General features: G+C 40.9%; 2 protein-coding genes across 2 annotated transcripts; one reads left to right on the forward strand and one right to left on the reverse strand.

The window, feature by feature from the left end:
* The first annotated feature begins 971 nt into the window (after positions 1-971).
* Positions 972-8,078, forward strand: LOC118427269 (arginine and glutamate-rich protein 1-B-like). The gene is made up of 4 exons (XM_035836951.1): positions 972-1,521; positions 3,593-3,818; positions 5,763-5,846; positions 7,071-8,078. The coding sequence occupies exons 1-4, from the start codon at positions 1,184-1,186 to the stop codon at positions 7,233-7,235; spliced, it is 813 nt and encodes a 270-aa protein (XP_035692844.1). The 5' UTR covers positions 972-1,183; the 3' UTR covers positions 7,236-8,078.
* Positions 8,079-10,533: 2,455 nt separating this feature from the next.
* Positions 10,534-16,153, reverse strand: LOC118427776 (ubiquitin-like-conjugating enzyme ATG3). The gene is made up of 10 exons (XM_035837704.1): positions 15,922-16,153; positions 15,486-15,577; positions 14,978-15,048; positions 14,282-14,448; positions 13,680-13,758; positions 13,233-13,270; positions 12,661-12,816; positions 12,051-12,178; positions 11,658-11,726; positions 10,534-11,144 (listed from the first exon to the last, which is right to left on the reverse strand). The coding sequence occupies exons 1-10, from the start codon at positions 15,991-15,993 to the stop codon at positions 11,063-11,065; spliced, it is 954 nt and encodes a 317-aa protein (XP_035693597.1). The 5' UTR covers positions 15,994-16,153; the 3' UTR covers positions 10,534-11,062.
* Positions 16,154-16,987: the final 834 nt, after the last annotated feature.

Consider the following 16,987-nt stretch of genomic DNA (forward strand, 5'->3'; position numbering starts at 1 on the left):
CAATGTCCACAAATATGTACAAGTTTTTTATTGCGAGGATATCATCTGATAAATGTGTAATTACATACTTTGAATGAACCATTCATAAAGGCATAATATCTCAAAATGATATGCAATTTACTTCTCAACTCCATTGATACCAGTTTTGATACCAGTTTTATATTGCAGTTTTATGGCCCTCATCATCATCATATCTATTGTGAGATAAACAAAAATGTCATAACACAACTTATCCTTGATCACCTGGAGCGTGTGAGTTAAGTGTTGACGTCTTGGATTATGGAATTTCCACGGAAAACAGGGCTGAGAAAAGTACGGTTATTGACCCATTGATGTACCCCTTGTAGTTTGTCTACAAAAGCAAACTGCACATATAGGCTCTAAATCACTCAGAAGTTAGGCTCCGGCTGTTTTCAAGACTTCAGGCGGACTTCAAGAAACATAACAAAAATAGAAAGCCCGATAAAAACGACTAACAAAAACGTTTAAAAAAACAGCCTGAGCCTAACCTCTGCTTGGAGAGTTCTATATATCGTTGAAAAGCGGCGAAACTAAAAACAATGTTCATGTCTATGATGCCTCTATAATTAACCACGTACGGACCTACACTACTTACTGTCTGTCCCAACAGTTGTACGCTGCCCAGAAATCGTTCATAGCACTTTCAGAACACGAGATATCGAAAACGGAAGTTCAGCTGCAGTACTGGAGAGAGCCGCTAGGAGGTCATTATCGTGCTAGACCCCTACCCACCTATACCAAATATATCATGAGGATCCATCCACAACTTCTGGAGTTGTGCAGCCAACAAACACGCACACAGGTTAGCAAGCAAACGGCAACGAAATTACAACCTTCTTGACGAAGGTAACAACATAACGTTACAGATACAATATCCTCCCTTTCTATGAGGTGATGATGGTATAGTCCAGGGGTGAAGTTGGGGTCATACGCAATGGTTGCTGGGAATATATGGGCCCTAAATTTTCCGTGACGTAGGCGGACGAAGAAGAAAGGTCGCCATTTTTTGCGGACGCAAGGAATTTTTGGGAGCAGTTTTTCATCGAAAACTCTGCAAATACGACCATATCATTCGATCGGACTACCACATCTTGTTATCTAAACGCAAAGCGTAATATTCTGAGGAATCACCACGGGAAGATTTGAGGAAAAAGTCGCGAAAATGCCGCGTTCGCGGAGCCGTAGCGGGTCCCCCGGCTCCAAGCACAAGAAGCACTCCAAACACAAGAGGCGAAGCCGTGACCGCTCCCGATCTAAGGACAGAAAACACAGGTCCCGATCGCGGGAGAGGCGTGAACGGGAGAGGGACTCACACCGGGGGAGCAAGCGACCGTCTCGGGTCCGTTCCAGATCGCCTGTTCCCCGGCGATCCAGGAGTTCCAGCCCGGACGAGAGGGTGGACATCTTCGGTCGGATCATCAAGCGACGGACGCCATCCGAGGAACGCAGAAGAAAGGAGGAGGAAGAGAGACTGGCCGAGTTAGAACGGCAGAGAAAAATGTAACCATCTCTCTTCTGTGATAACTGATATTTATTCATATAGCTTACTGTATTGATAAGCTGTCACAAAGCAGTGTTTTTATGTACACGTTATGTTCGATTTTGTTTGGAAAGCAAAACTCTGGTTGTTGTTTTGTGATTTGTGTTATGGCTCTCTAACTCAAGTCTAAGACTACATATCAGCGCAGTCTGTTCTTCCAACTTGTCTTGAACCATGCAAGTATAAATTCCTGTACATAATTTTCACAGATGTTGCAGAAAAACTATGCGAAACGCTTGCACAAAATCTGTAATTGTTTCACAGATCGAATGCTGATACCACAAATTATAATCGGATCTTGTTGCTAACGGGAGGTGCCCCAACACGGTACGCTTTTTCTTGCGCTCAAACTCATGGCGCTCCATCGCTAGTTGCCTGAGAGTGGTCAAATTTTGATGACTGAATTTTTTACACATAGATTTGAACAATATACTTGAATAAGAAATACATTCATGTGGTTCATGAACCTTTCGCGCAGCGAGTTACAAGCAGCAAACACTGTGAGACATTTTCGTGTATGTAACCTTCCAATTTTGTGCTACGCTGGACAGTGTGCTTAACTCGGTACGCTTTTTTTACATTCTGATCTCTTCAAAAGTAAGTGGTAAATTTAAGTACACAGAAAAAAATTAATAGTATGATATTTTAGCTTTCTTTTGACAGTAAAATCGTGACTGTATGTACTTCTTGTCTCACATGAGGAAGGCTGTACCTAGAACAATCCAGCTGATGTTTTACGGGCAATGGGCTGAATGCACTGATTGTGAATGCCCGACTAAAAGAACCATTACGAAAAAAAGACACCGCCAACATCAACAAAACTCTGTCTGATTATATGAAAGTATCATCTACATCTCTCTGTCAAGTCATACTTTCATAGACAGCACAAATCATTTGTTACAGTCAAATAAATCTTTGGAGCGTTCTCTAGTCTGCCACCTTCACGGCCGCACTCCATTGGCCGCACTCCCAATGGTGGCAATGTTTATGTCGCTTCCTTTTGGTTGCTTTTCTACTCAACAAACATTTGAAGACCCATATTCATATGGAGCTTTATTTATGTGTATCATGGCAGTTGTGTGACTGCTTGGAAGAGTTCGTATAGTTAGCGACACGATCCGCCAATACGCAGAGGCCGGTGACCGCAGTGATTCAGCACTGTCAACATTACTGTTAGAATTCTGTTTTTAAAAAAAACATGAAGTAAATATGTTAAAGTATACTTGGAATGCAAATTAAAGCTGTGTGCATGGACTTGGTTTATTTGCCTTTGTAAGCAGCATAGTCAGTGGCAACAAACACGGTGTACTTATGGATAATAAGATCAGCAAAAAATCCGTACCGTCTTACGACGGGAACCGTCTTAGGGCGGCCCCCGTTATAAATAACTGAACCGTCCCAGTATCTTCTGCATCAGGTTAATATTGATTTTTTTTGTTGCCCTGACAAAAATGAGTTATTAGTCAAATTATGTGAACTGCAGCACCAAGATTATCTCCAGCAAAACACTCCCAAGACATATGGGGACATATGGGGGCCCCAGAGGGGCAACCTTCTAGTGCTACATAGCCGGGATCAAAGTACAAGTGTTATCAGATCAGTTACTGTAGTTAAATGTTGTCTGTGAAGAAAAAAATCCTAAACTGTCTTTTGTAATGTGCCAAGGTCACAGACAACACTCCACTAAAAAATGTAAAGCAACTGATTTGAAACTTTAAACCAAAAGAAAATACTTGAAACAGCTTGTGGCATAAGCTGTTTCAAGTATTTTCTTTTGGTCTAGAGTTTCACATTGTTTGAACATCGCAGTAATTTGAGTTAAGTACTTCTGCAATGGGCAAGGTATGATAAAGTTGTTAACACCCGATTTGCACAGTATGCATCAATATGTCTGAATGTTATCAATATTGAAAGTAACAACTGAAAAAAAAAGGCTGGTGAGGAATGGCAGTTTACGAAAAATGCCCCCAGTGATGTTTTTGTTGTTTTACTCTTTTTCAAGTTTAAATATTTTCTTTTGTTCCATTTCAGACGGCAACAAGAAATTGAGGCCAGGCTCGTTGAGGAAGAAGTTGCCAAGAGAGTGGAGGAAATGGTTGCAAAACGCGTAGAAGAGGAGCTGGAAAAACGGAAAGACGAGATCGAACGGGAGGTGCTCCGACGCGTTGAAGAAGCGAAAAAAATCATGGAACAGCAGATGCTCGAAGAGATGGAACGTCAAAGGAATGCCGAGGTGGAAGCGCAGAGACTGAAAGAGGTACTGGAAAGTTTTGGTGTGTTTGTCCCCCTATTGTCCACCATGACAAATCTTTACCAATTTTGTTTTGCTGGTCATGCTTCCTTTCTTGTTTATTCTGATCTCCCCATCCCTGGCCAGATGGTATGAGAGACACTAGATTGGTGTGATAGATTGCTGTTGTCTATATTTCCAGAATACCATAATCATAGCATGTAGTCTACGTAAAAGAAAACATCTTCATGCATGAAGTGCAAGTAATGCTATCCAATGGACAACATATGAGAAATGAATGATTATTTTTACCGGGGAAAATGTACGTAAGGGGTACTTTCTTTATTTCTCAGTTGCAGTAAAGTTTAATTGATGTGTAAAAGTGTAAGATGTGTGAGTTTGTAGCATCACTTGCCTCCCCCTCTCCTTCTTTGTCTTCTCTTTAATGCTGTCTCCTAAGAAAGATTTGTCATGGTGGAAAACTGAGAATCTCCTGACCACAGCAAAATGGGAAATACTAGTAATACGGAATGCAATAGATCTCCCTTAGTAAAAACGAATAGACTATTGCAACTTTTTTTAAGTGGGCTCAAAGTGAACCTGTTGGGACTCCCTTAATTCAACCAAAAAACTCAGTCCTGTCTACAATAATGAAACTGTCACATGTTAAGATAAAGACGGAATGCTAGCAGTAGTTGCTAGCTGAAGTCTTTGCATTGCTATCTATACATACATGTACCCACAGTATGTCATATAAAGTGCTGTGGGCAGGCAGAGAAAATCTGCAAAAAAATCCACGAAAAAGAAAGGCAAGAATAAAAGAAAATACTTGTCATGTAACCATACAATCCTCTCTCCAAGTTCTTTCTAGGTGCAGCTATATATTCCTGTATAGCATGCATCTTGACAGGCAGATATCCCTGCAGATAGCGGCAAGTTTTTTTCTTGTTCTCATTTCCCAAGCTTAGAATTTTCTGAGCTCAGGTCGTTGAGGACTTACAACCGACCTCGGACTGACAGAACTGTCCTCAAATCTTGTGAGAGAAAAAAAAGGACATTTGAACTGTAAGAACAAAAAGATGGGACCAAGCATAGAGTAATGTATCATAACTAAACAAAGCAACCTGAAGAATTTGCAGGCACATCAGCGAAGAAAGACGGTGGGGTGCAAGAAAGGTATTTATGTATTGGTTAAGTACCTGTGCACTTTTCAAAGAGTGTTTGTTCTGTGTGAGTGCCAGAGAAGCTAGGCCAGCCTGTAATGTGTTCTGATATGTATATGTAGGGAGTGTTTGCTGTGTTGAATGGAGGCTGAAAGTGGTGCTGTTAGAATGGGTGGCATGATCGAGGAATTGGGGATGGATGTTTGGTTTCTTATACGCTCGTTTTCATCAAGGCACTCAGGGTTTCCCGAAAATGTTGAACAGCTGGCCAAACAGGACAGCATCAAAAGGTGCACTGGAGATTGTAGGAAGCAGTCTTTTCAGTTACTGCATTGAGTTATTGATTGTGAAAAACAATGTGGCTCAGTGTTACCAGTGTTAGGAAAATATTCATCAACATAGGTAGAAACACTGAGTTGTTTTTGAGAAAATGAGCTGTCCCTTTTCTAGCAGAGTTGATTCAGTATGTTTCCTGTTATAGCTGCCCTTTCTGGTAGGCTGGTTCAATCCAGCCCCATTTCGTCTAGAAATGAGCTCAACACCAACCCATCCTCGCTACAGGCCGAGCATAAAGGGCCTGCAAGCTTGGATCAGGTGCCAGGCTACCACACGTTATGTCAATGACTTAGGTTGTTGATACTGTATTCTAAGATTTTCCATGCAATGCCCCATATATGTACATGCATACATTGACTTTTCAGGATCATTTGTTTGTGTTGTTTGATGTCCATGTTGGGGTAGTTAGAAATGGTGGTCTGGGTATCTCTTTGATTTGGTGCCAACCCTTGTCTTTTCTTCCTTGTTTTAGGAGGAAGAGAGCAAAAAACGTGCGGAACTTGAACGTATCATGATTGAGAACAACCGAAAAATTGAAGAAGCCCAACAGAAACTGGTAGGTGTATTTCTATGGTGCCAAAGGGGGGAGGGGGGCAGCAGTCCTTCAGACAGTGATGGGTTAGGGGAGGCACTAAGGTGATCAGGTTCCTAGCAGTTTTACCTTGGGGTAGGATAGTTTGATTTGCGTGTGTTGTCTAACATGTTCTCCTTTCAGCTTTCAGCCACACAAATCTAAACTTAAAGATGAGGCACCCTCTGTGCAGCGTAGCTAGACAGTTGCGACACCACCGTATAACATGAACTGTATTTGCTCTCTTTTCTTCGTGCAGATTCCCACTAAATTTGCCAACTTTTGTTTTCACCTTTGGAAGAGTGCAGGTTTACTGAGAAGTAGCGTTGTGAAAAGGGCAGGCCAGCACACTGGGTTTGTCATTCTATATTGTTAGTTGTGACATCTGCGTGGTATGATTGCAAATGGTTTACGACAACAAGCCAAGGCAAGGCAACCACAAAATAGCCACTTTTCCCATTGATACTGGAACTCTGTCACATGCAAGAACCCAACCCAAGACACTGTTTAAGTTAAATATGTACTCTAAACCTACACCTGCATATAAATCAGAGACTTGCATAGGTTGGAAAAGAAACTCTGATGCCCTGTAAAAAAACCTGCCTCGCTGAAATTTGTGGCGTGCACGAAGTCTTGAGATAGTTTGGCGAATGATGCAAAGCAGCACCGAACAGCAGGTAGGAGGTTGCGCTGGGTAAGTATTGGACGTGACGCTTGAAGGGGGGTTAAGAGAACTCTGCAAAGCATGCAAAGAAGTTTCCTGTAGGCCAGATTTTGGCCTTCCAAGGTTTAACCTGAAGACATGGTTTGACTGCATCATTCATATGGCAACAAGATGACCTATTCTGGAAGGGTAATATTTCAGTGAATACACCTATATCATTTCAATGGTTGTGACAGAAGAGTGACAAAAGCTATCGTCAACAGGGTTCTAGGAACTATAAGCAAGGCTGTGAACATAAGAATACATAGTGTGTTGACTTTACATAGTGTGTTGCCTTTTGTATATGTCCATCCCGCAGAGATAGCTGATAGAAGTACAAATTGATCTTTGCAGTCATACAGTGACACAGGATTATTTTTGAGTGTTTTGTAGACTAGCTCTGTATTTGTTCTCTATGTTGACATACTTGCAGAACGTTTGTTACTGAGGAGAATGGAAGGGATGATGTCCCCGCTAACATGAACCTTTTCCCCTGTCCACTGTAGGCTGAGGAACGGCTAAAAATGATCGAGGAGCAGCGTAAGATCCACGAGGAGAAGCTTGCATACGAGCGCGAGAAAATGAAGCAAGTAAAGGAGGAACAGAATGTAGTTCTGAATAAGAAGAACAGTCGGCCCAAGCTGTCCTTCTCTCTGAAGCCAACCTCCTGATCGGTTCACTGCACCTTTGCCTTAATGTCAGAGACTGGAGGGGAGGGGATGTATGGTTGGGTGGGGTTGGGAGGGAGGGAGAGGGATGTCGAGATGGAGAAGGTAGGTGTTCCGTAAAAATCGTTCTCACTGTGATTCACCCAAAGATAAACCCGAAAATGTAGCTGACCGTCGGTAGATATGGTACAACTCGTTGGGAAGACTTGACGTAATATTACTTGGCGTGATACTTAAATGGCTCTGAATGTTTTCCCGAACGTTTACTACACGTGACATGAGAATGTGGGCGTGACATTTTCCGTACCTCTGCAACGTAAGCCAATCAATGTACTCCTGTTACAATGAAAAGGTTGGGATGGGGTTTGTCAGGAACTTGTTTTTTGTAATATCAAAATGGACGGCTTTTCATGTCATCTAACGTGTGGTGGTTGAATAATTTGAATGAAAGCAAGAAGATTTCCTGACTAGCCCTGCCTCAGTTTTTGAAGAAATCAATTCTTAATTTTACGTAAATATTTCAGTTTGACATTACATTGAGAGGGTATGATTAGCCATTCCACCTCCTGATGCTTTGTTCATCTAATGCTAATTTTGATAGTTTTATTTCCGGTCCACATAGAAATAGGAATTTTAGGGTTTTTATTCCATGGCATTGTGGAAATAAGACTAAAATGATCTCTTGGAGAAATGACTGTATTGTGTGTAGTGATACAGAGTGGCTTGAAATGAACATTCAACATTGTCATTCATTTGTAGGAAAATTAGTGGGGGTAAAATTGTCAAAATTAGTGCTAGATCAGCAAACATAAGGGTCATGTGAATAAAGGATGTTAACCGGAAGAATGGCTGGAGTTATGTTTGTTGTTTTTTACTTAGACAAAGGTATGGAGGAGGCATGATTTCCAAACTTCACATGGAGTAGTGAAGATAATGTAATTAAGCTAAGTATCAGATGTGGATCTCAGTTAACAATTTTGGGTTTGTGAATTGTCCGAATGGACCCAGGTGTTGAGAATAGGACTATCCCACAGCCCTGTCCCTGTTTAAGAAATGAAGAATTAAGAAAAAAATTCAAAATGTTCTCAAGCATACTGCCTCTCATTGGTTGAACCCCAAATTGCTACACTACCATTGGTTGAAATGGAAATTGTGATGGGCAGTCTACAGACAGCTGAAAGATTGCCAACCTCTGTATGAACCTGTTGGGGCAAGCCTCCAGAGCAGGACCTACCCAAGAAGTTTATCAAGCTGGTTACATCAGAGCCAGACCTAACATGGATGTGCCTTAGAGGAAGGTTAGAGAACCAAGTCTACAACACACTTGAAGAGCAGGGGGTCGCAAGAACTGGATGGCAGTTCTAGCCTCTGTTGCAGGCTTTCTGGGGCCTTTTTTTTGGCTCATAATACACTTTTGCTGGAAATCAGCAACCCAGTACAAGAAGAACTGGCCAGCAAAAGTGTATTATGAGCCAAAAAAGGCCCCAGAGAGCCTGCTACAGAGGCTAAGCAGGTCAATGTAGAAACAACTTTGATTGTCAAGATTGAATAGACATTCAAGCTCAGTGAAGTACAGTACCTAACCCATGTACCATACAGGAATGCTTTATTCATCACTGAGTATCACATACATGAAACATTAAAAGTCAAAGCTGAGAATATTACTAAGCAGCATGGGTTTGGGCAATTAGCCCTCTAAGTCTTCCTTCATATTAAGCAGTAGGACTTCATGGCCTAAAGATGTTTCATTGACAAGTATACACTTAAAGGAGAAACAAATTCCTCTGCAAAATAACATTTTGCATGTGCTGCACAATAAAGCACATTTTGACCATGAAGTCATATCTATCGCACGGAACTGTCCGACCAAATTTGTATGCTGCATATGGCGTCCTTCTATCTAAAGATACAGCAATATACCAAAGTTCACAGTTACTCAAAAACTGGATATAATTTTGGAAACTGTCAGATGTTTTAGACGGCATCCGCCATCTTTTGTCAGCCGCTGATGAAAGCGATTGCTGTCTGAAACATCTGTTACCAAATTTTATCCAGTTGCTGGAGTAACTTACCTTGTGTATCCTATTACCTGGATGTCTAACCTTCATCAACATATACAGCAATATGATATATAAAAGGTAGTCATGAAATGCAGCAGTAAAACATAGTACATTACATAGCATTTGTGTTTCATAGCATGAATAAATAAGCATGTCCTATACTTTGGTATGATTATTATCTACTATGATATGCAGTTTTCACTAGATGAGACTCTAGTTCAAGAATGGATCACATCTTTTGCAGGCGAAGACTTTGAGCCTCATGGTGTGGATTAAAACAGTGCATTACGATCTGCTTGTGGCACATACATTTGCTCCAATCGCTAAAGAGTCAACAGTCAACCAAAGAAGGCTAGTATCGGCAGTTTTTTGCTAGGGTCGGTTGGTAACCGGAAACAACATTTTTTCTCAGACCTTATGATATCCACGGAAAGGTATAAACCCCCAGACAAGGAGGTGTCAGAATTTGTGTTCCCCTATACTGGTGTATCACACTATTCTGTGAGGGCCACCATATCTGATGAGGAGATTGCTACAGCATTATGCAGTTTGTTTCAACAGTGAGACAACATTGTCATACAACCTCTTGACAACACATCTGATTGGCCAGCGATAATACATCACAAGGTACGTCAGTATACAATAGAATAACATCATCAATACACTTTCCCTTCAGAGAGTTGTTTACTTGATACAAGCTGTCATGTTAGTGTTACTCTCCAAGCAGAGGCTAGGTTCTGGCTTCTCTTTACGCCTTTTAGAAGTCTTGGTCAGGCTTTCCATTTTGTCAGATTGTCCACTAGTTACGCATAACCTTTACACTGGGAAGAGTGGCTAAGGCTGACAGTGCCATCCAGTTAGAGTAAAGGTGATGTATGTATCAATGTAAGGCCACACCAATTTAATTCGTTGGTTCTCAGATTCCCCGACCCATTTTTTTCCGATTTGGAAAAAAAAAAATATAGTCCCAAGAAAAATAATATAGGTTTTGCTATTGTAGACCTTTAAAAAAACCCATTCCAGGGGCACATACTGCTGATCCGAGCACTTATTTGCAGTAGCATAATCAGAACAGTGGTATAAAATCAAAGGAAGAGATTCATTGGATACATCATGCCATGAAAATCTGAAAACTTGACTACTTACCTTGTTTTTTTGTTATATAAGTTCACAGACTTTTTGCAATTTTTTTTTCTGAAAAAATCTGAGAACCAAGAAATTAGATTGGTGTGGTCTAATTTGACAAAATAGAAAAGCCAATAAAACGCCTAAAAACGCAGAGTATGGTCCAGTCACAAAGCACCTAGGACGAATTATTTTCATGCTTTCAGACTTTAGCTAGTGCGGAGACCACCGTAAGACACCCTGAGCATTTAAAGACAGTGCTTTAGCTTATCACAACAGTGCAAGACATGTATTGTAATACTGTATCCATGTCATTGTCACTGGAGATCACAAGTTTATCAGCTCAATTATTTGCAGTTAAAGCTGTATAAGCCACTTGATGGAAGAAACATTGCCTGGACCAATCACAACTGGACTGTTGATCACATGACTCCTGACCAAACAGATCCCACAAAAATTGGTTACAAGTTAGATCATGGGGCAATATGCCATTCCCAGCAACTTTGCAATGCATTCTAACACTATACTTTGCATATACATGCATTGGACACATGTCTAGCACATTAAAACACATTTGAATGTTCATGACCATGATGGAAGCAGTTTTTGTGGGTCTGAAATGATCTATTGGAAGACTGTTCTTGATCACATGATGAAGTGCCTGGTGTAGTCATACTCAATGGTGGGGATCACTGCCTGCACAAACTTGAGGAAGATTAGAAGATACCTGAAGAACCATTAAGGAAGACATCTATCACAGACATTGTACATGTATTGAAATCTGATTTTCATCAACCTTATAACAGTTGTCAACTTAAGTTAAAACAATCAACAAAACAATCAGAAGTTAACAGGCAATTGCAACACAGTGTCACATCAGTTGCATATCTAGACTTTCAGAAGCAAGGACAATCACAATATCTATTTATTGAGAGTTACCACATTTGTGGAAGAATTGACATAGCAGGTGACTATCACCCTTTAAAGATGTCAACCCAGAGACCAGACTGGGAAGGACCCAGACTACAATGTACATACCCCACCTTGAGCACGTAGAAAAAAAAAAACACCACACTTATTGAAAATAGTAGGGGTCCTCCTTGGTGTGAGTGGATCAAATACTGTAATTCTGTTTGGAGATGAAGATTGTACTGCTCAGTACACACCTGGTGTGTTACACATTGGGACAGTTTACCAGCTATGCAATACCAACAAACAAAGCCTCACAGAGAAAGGATACATATGAACTCCCAGCTCTCCGCCTCCATCCGCAACTGTCTGGATTATCTTCTTCATCACATCTGCATGTCTGCAAGGAACAAGAAATGATGACTGTAAATGTGAGGCTTAGTTCTCCTTAGTAGTAGGAGACTGAAAGGCCATTGACAAATGTGCTTGGCGCCATGCTGTCAGAAAGAAGGAGTAGAGGAGAAGAGACGTGAAGAGCTGGATCGCAAACGGCAAGCCAAGACGGAAAAGAGACAAGACCCCATGCCCAGCACCATTTTCATCTTCAGAAGCGTGCAAACACATAAGTTTGTGGAGAGAGTACAATGCAAAAATCGTAAACATGAAACCATCAAAAATATTTTACGATTTACAGTTCTTAGCATCTTGTATAGGTTTTACTCACTTGCAGGGGTGTATGGAAGCCATGGGGGGTCCTGGTAGGTTTGGGTGTGCCTCCATGGTTACAGTTTTCTTGGCGTGGTCCTGGCTGATATCTTCATACATCTGTTCTACTGTTAGGGGTTTCCTGTTCTGGAAAGGTAAGAATGACGATAATGTATAAAGGAATGTCCACTGGCAGAAAAAAATATCTGTAGTACAAGTCATGTAAAACTAAACATAAAAGTTTGCAAACTTGGTTTCGCTTGATCATATTTCCATGAGTATTTGATCAATTGCAGTCATTGAGAACATTATTCAATTACCTTTACAATGATATTCCATTTGTTACCATCATGCATTCATGGTTTGAGTAGCATTGCTACGTACATGTATATCGTGAAAAAGATGTGCCTGAACTTGATGTCTATCTGTTGGTTTCTAAGATTAACATGAGGAATTACATCATCGAAAAGCTTTCTTATTTTCCTTTTGTTATGATCGTGCAACAAATGCCATGACTGGTTTTGTCGGTAGGCCCCCCCCCCCAAAAAAATCCCTTCTTACAACCTTATCTTTTTTTCAGGGTTACAATTGGAAACATAGCACTGATTTTCCTAGGCCTCATTACTAACCTCATCATATCCAAAGAGCCATAGTCTGGGTGTCTGGTAATATTTGTCGTAAGTGATGTTCAGGTCGTATGTTCTGGTCTGTAGAATCCCACTCTCTAGTGACGCCCCCTCCCCAGGACTCTCACTCTTCACTGCTGCCTTCACATCGAGTGTTGCCTATGGGAAAATACAGACACATCCTCAACATCAAATGGACCAAATGTATAGCCTATATAAAGTTGTCTTTTGATGAAACAGGACTGTCTCCAGTTTTGATTTTTTTTCCATCCCACTCACTGTTGGGGAGCCCATGTTGTTGATTTTCCTTGTTAAAACATGTTGTTTTATTATTAAGCTTGTGAAAATAGATTTTCAATAGTCATGAAGTTCAGATTTTCAGGATGGATGGGGTAACATTTTTACCGTCCCAACAAGTATATTTCCATTCTGGCAAGGGTCCTGGAGACAGCCCTGGATTTTGAAAGATTTATTTTGTTACTTAATTGTTAAAGTTACTCCTTAGAAAAGTCATCATTAAAATTGATTGAATCAGGAAAAGACTCATATATCATAATATATTTAGTAATACGTACATTGTCTTCTGCTTCTAACATTCCACTTTGTTCATATGCTGCAGGGGACAATAAATTAAAAAGGTTAAAAATCATTCCTTGACAATTCAGAAGTTCTTCAGCTAGAAATCAAACTATGGCAGACTTCTGTAAAATATGTGAGAACTTGACTTTGGGGTATATATAGTATGGCATAGTTGGCTTAAGTTTATCTTCCCTTTATATATACGGGGAGTTTCCTCAAACTTCGGTCAAAGTACAAAGTTAAACTAATGAATTCTATTGGTCCAGCCTAGCGGCACAATAAGTCTTCCAATGACAGTGAGTTATACATCCTACAGTACTACTGGTATAGTGGAATGCACACAATACAAGCTATATGGCCCCCTTTGGTCAGTTTAAAGTGTTTGAAGCCTTTGAAGCTCCCCTTTAGATGCTGCAATTTTTAGTCCAAACTGTAAATCCTACCTTCCATGTCCTCTGCTTCCTCATCATCATCTTCCTCATCATCATCATCATCTGCAACGACAGCTGCTCCTTCAGTCTTCTGTGATGGAGTGAGATATTGGGAAAACCAGACCATGTCAAGACAATTGTATCCAAAACACCCTGCACGGCAATACTGCACAGTCCTCTGATACGTATACTTGCTAGACTTTCTAGAAAATGGCATTGGTTTAAATCCCACCCAGTCATAATAACACCTTGGCACTGTGTGTAAAGTAGGTAAATAGCCGTGGACAACCTCAAGCCAACCTTACAAAGCAGGCTGAATAAAAGATCTAAACTGGAACTATGGGCTCCATACTGATGATTGTGGTACTACAGATAACTCTGTTAGCTGAGCACTGATTCCACTCTTCTATATACCTCAGCACTGTGTAGTGTGGTGATAGAGATTTACAAGAATACCCAAATGTAAGTTCATATGAGACAGTAATCAAGATTATGATACAATCTTAAACTTTGTAACCGTACACAAAACTAAAGCGCTTACCGACAAGCTTTCGATCAGTCCTCTGATCCTTTATAAGTTGTACTGACCCAAAGCCCAACAAGAATAGTCTTACCTTTGGCTCCAGAGTCATTTCAGACACTGTCTCTGTTACTGATGTGATGGAGCTGGGGTCAGCGTTGTGATGGGTGTCCACCCAGCCCCCCTCCCCATCCTCTTCATCTATCACCTTCTCATACTCCTCTTGATACTCCATCTGTTTGCAGCGCTTGTAGCAGGGGACTGAAAAAAACAGGTTAGCATTCTGGATCAAAGTTGAACGGTAATTTTCAACACAAAAATTGGACTTAGCAAAATGCTCAACTGTCCAACTCCAGTGTTTGTAAAGGAATCAGCAATCCACTGCTTCTGTGATGTCATGCTATGCAGATAGGACATGTGACTTGGTGTGCAGTAGATTACAACTTGGACAGTCAACAATTTGGGTAAGTCCAATTTTGCATAATCGGTGAGCAACCTTTAGGTACAACATGCCAGGTTTGTACAGTATGTACAACTGCAAGCTGCATAAGATCTGATCAAGAACAACTATACTGTTTGATCCACAAACACCGGAAAGGACCCCTACTCTTTTCGATACATGCTTGAGGTGTAGCTCTCCTCACATAAGGGTCCTCTGGCTTAATGTCCCAATTCCAAGAGGGCGTCCCTTGCCAAAGCTAGGTACTCATTTTCACTGTGTCGAATGATAGATGTAAAGTGCCTTTTTCAAGGGCACAGCTTTGATGCCTGCTACACATTCAAAGCTTACCATTTCGTGTGATGAGAAACTGCTTGTCTTTGGGAAGGTAGGGCTTACACTTGGACTCATCACCGGCAGCCCTGTGGAGAGAGGAGCAACATGGAGAAGAGATTTAAAGGCAGAGTACACAGATATTCAGTATTATGTGATATTCAACGACAGTAATAACATAATAGAAACACACATTAGAACAACCTTTACATCTTGATTGCATATTTGAGAGGGTATGTAGGGGATTTCCTGGCATAGCTTAACAGAACAACACTTGATTCAGGAGGACGAGCAAGAAGCAATGCTTAATAGTATATTGACCTGTTCCTGCAAAAGCTTTTGGATATTTCATTAGATTGTTCCATGATTGTATTCGTGGGAATATGTGCAAAACGTAGTCTGCGAACATTGAATTATAACAGATATCTATAACTGTATAATAGCAAAACGACACAGCTTGCTACACAGCACGGGAAAAGTCATGCAAACCCTCCTATTAAAGAAGGACGTCCTTGCTCCTACTTACCATTGCCAGGTGGGACAGTGGTGTACCAGGTGGTCACCTGCAGCTACAAATTCCTCAGGTGTCAGAACACCTGTCTCCTTGAACTTGGATTCCTGACAGAAACACAACAATCATGTTGTGATCATCAGCATAGATCTATACTTCACTGAGTTCACACAATCTTCTATCTATAACGTTACATAATGTCTTACTCTTAGTTTGGAGTAGGCGTGTCAGTAACCCATATGTGTTCATTGCAATGTTTGCAATTGTGCGGAGAAAATAGAAATCATTTCAACACATTCTGTTATTGTTCTAAAATTTCGATATATACCGCACAAGCGTAGATATGTTAGAGGCTTCTTGTTGAAGCCAAAAGACAGCACTAGACAAGCGAAACTGCATCCTTCAACCGGTACCGGTTGCAACCTGTGTTACAGAAAAATGGCGTTCGCACCTTCAAAACCGGAGTCAGGAATTCCGCCACTCCTAGCGCCGTTCCTTTAACACTGTTGATCATGCTCTGCATCTTGAGCAGTTCTTCTACACGTCCTTAGACGTTTCCACTCCCTTAAAGGCCCAAAAGTCTCCTTTTCTTGGAGAAAACGTACTCAGGTTTTCAGTACACGTAGAGATCTTGCTCGAACCAGGAAGTGACCCTATGACGGTGATGTCATCATGCATCCCAGAAAGCAATGCGAGTCTAACTTGAGTATCGCCATAGTGTCGCTGTATTACAGTCAGAACGTGGTGGCAAGAAGTTTTGTTGGGTCTTTCCGTAAAGATCCATGACTTCAAGTGCCAGAGTTACCATCCAAGGATTGATCAGATGTGTTCAAAAATTTGTATTTTCCCAGAGCTATTGTAGAGTGAAATTTGTTATCCGTTTTACTTTACGGTCAAATTATGGAAAATGATTATTGTTCCGAAATGCCTTGACAGAATTAAATATTCAACCCATTTGAAGAAACAGTAGTTTGTCTGTTAAAAAAGTGCATGGAAATTCATTTATTTCCTCCATCTTTGGCTGCACACCAGCATGTAATAATGGAGTAGTTGGCAGTGAAGAATTGTTCTAGGGTGACCAATTAACGGCCACTCGAGTCTTTCTCCTTGTAGTGCTCTACCTACAAGCACACATATTCAAACACTTGCTGCAAAATATTGCGAAAGTGGTAAACAAACAAACCACAGTAAAATTTTTGTGTCTACCCCACCATTGCCTGCAATAGCGCCGTAGTGATGAATGAGGTTGGACCGCAGAATTTGCCTCAGTAGAACGTCATGTAAAGTCGACCCAGGCACCAACGACCTATGATCTTCCATAAAAATTGTACAATATTCATTGCAAGGGTTATCAATTTTATAGTTTTATTATTATTGACTAACTTTTGCATGGTGCACCTTGAAATGCAGTCATGTCTCTAACTCACCATTAATTGGTCCTGCATGTTAACTGGGAACCTTACGTTACAGTAGGGGCATCTTCCCTGGATAGTTTCAAAGAGTAGTCTCCAAGCAGA

This window comes from Branchiostoma floridae, chromosome 12 (assembly GCF_000003815.2).
Source record: "Branchiostoma floridae strain S238N-H82 chromosome 12, Bfl_VNyyK, whole genome shotgun sequence".
In the NCBI taxonomy this organism is placed as follows: domain Eukaryota; kingdom Metazoa; phylum Chordata; class Leptocardii; order Amphioxiformes; family Branchiostomatidae; genus Branchiostoma; species Branchiostoma floridae.

What these genes read in the sequence shown, in the direction of transcription:
- LOC118427269 (XM_035836951.1), top strand. Translation starts at nt 1,184, where the DNA reads ATGCCGCGTTCGCGGAGCCGTAGCGGGTCCCCCGGCTCCAAGCACAAG. An exon ending in TTAGAACGGCAGAGAAAAAT is followed by an intron (nt 1,522 to 3,592) that starts GTAACCATCTCT and finishes GTTCCATTTCAG; the next exon opens with ACGGCAACAAGAAATTGAGG. An exon ending in AAGCGCAGAGACTGAAAGAG is followed by an intron (nt 3,819 to 5,762) that starts GTACTGGAAAGT and finishes TCCTTGTTTTAG; the next exon opens with GAGGAAGAGAGCAAAAAACG.
- LOC118427776 (XM_035837704.1), bottom strand. Translation starts at nt 15,993, where the DNA reads ATGCAGAGCATGATCAACAGTGTTAAAGGAACGGCGCTAGGAGTGGCG. An exon ending in GTTTCTCATCACACGAAATG is followed by an intron (nt 14,449 to 14,977) that starts GTAAGCTTTGAA and finishes TGTTTTTTTCAG; the next exon opens with TCCCCTGCTACAAGCGCTGC. An exon ending in GGAAGCAGAGGACATGGAAG is followed by an intron (nt 13,271 to 13,679) that starts GTAGGATTTACA and finishes TGTCCCCTGCAG; the next exon opens with CATATGAACAAAGTGGAATG.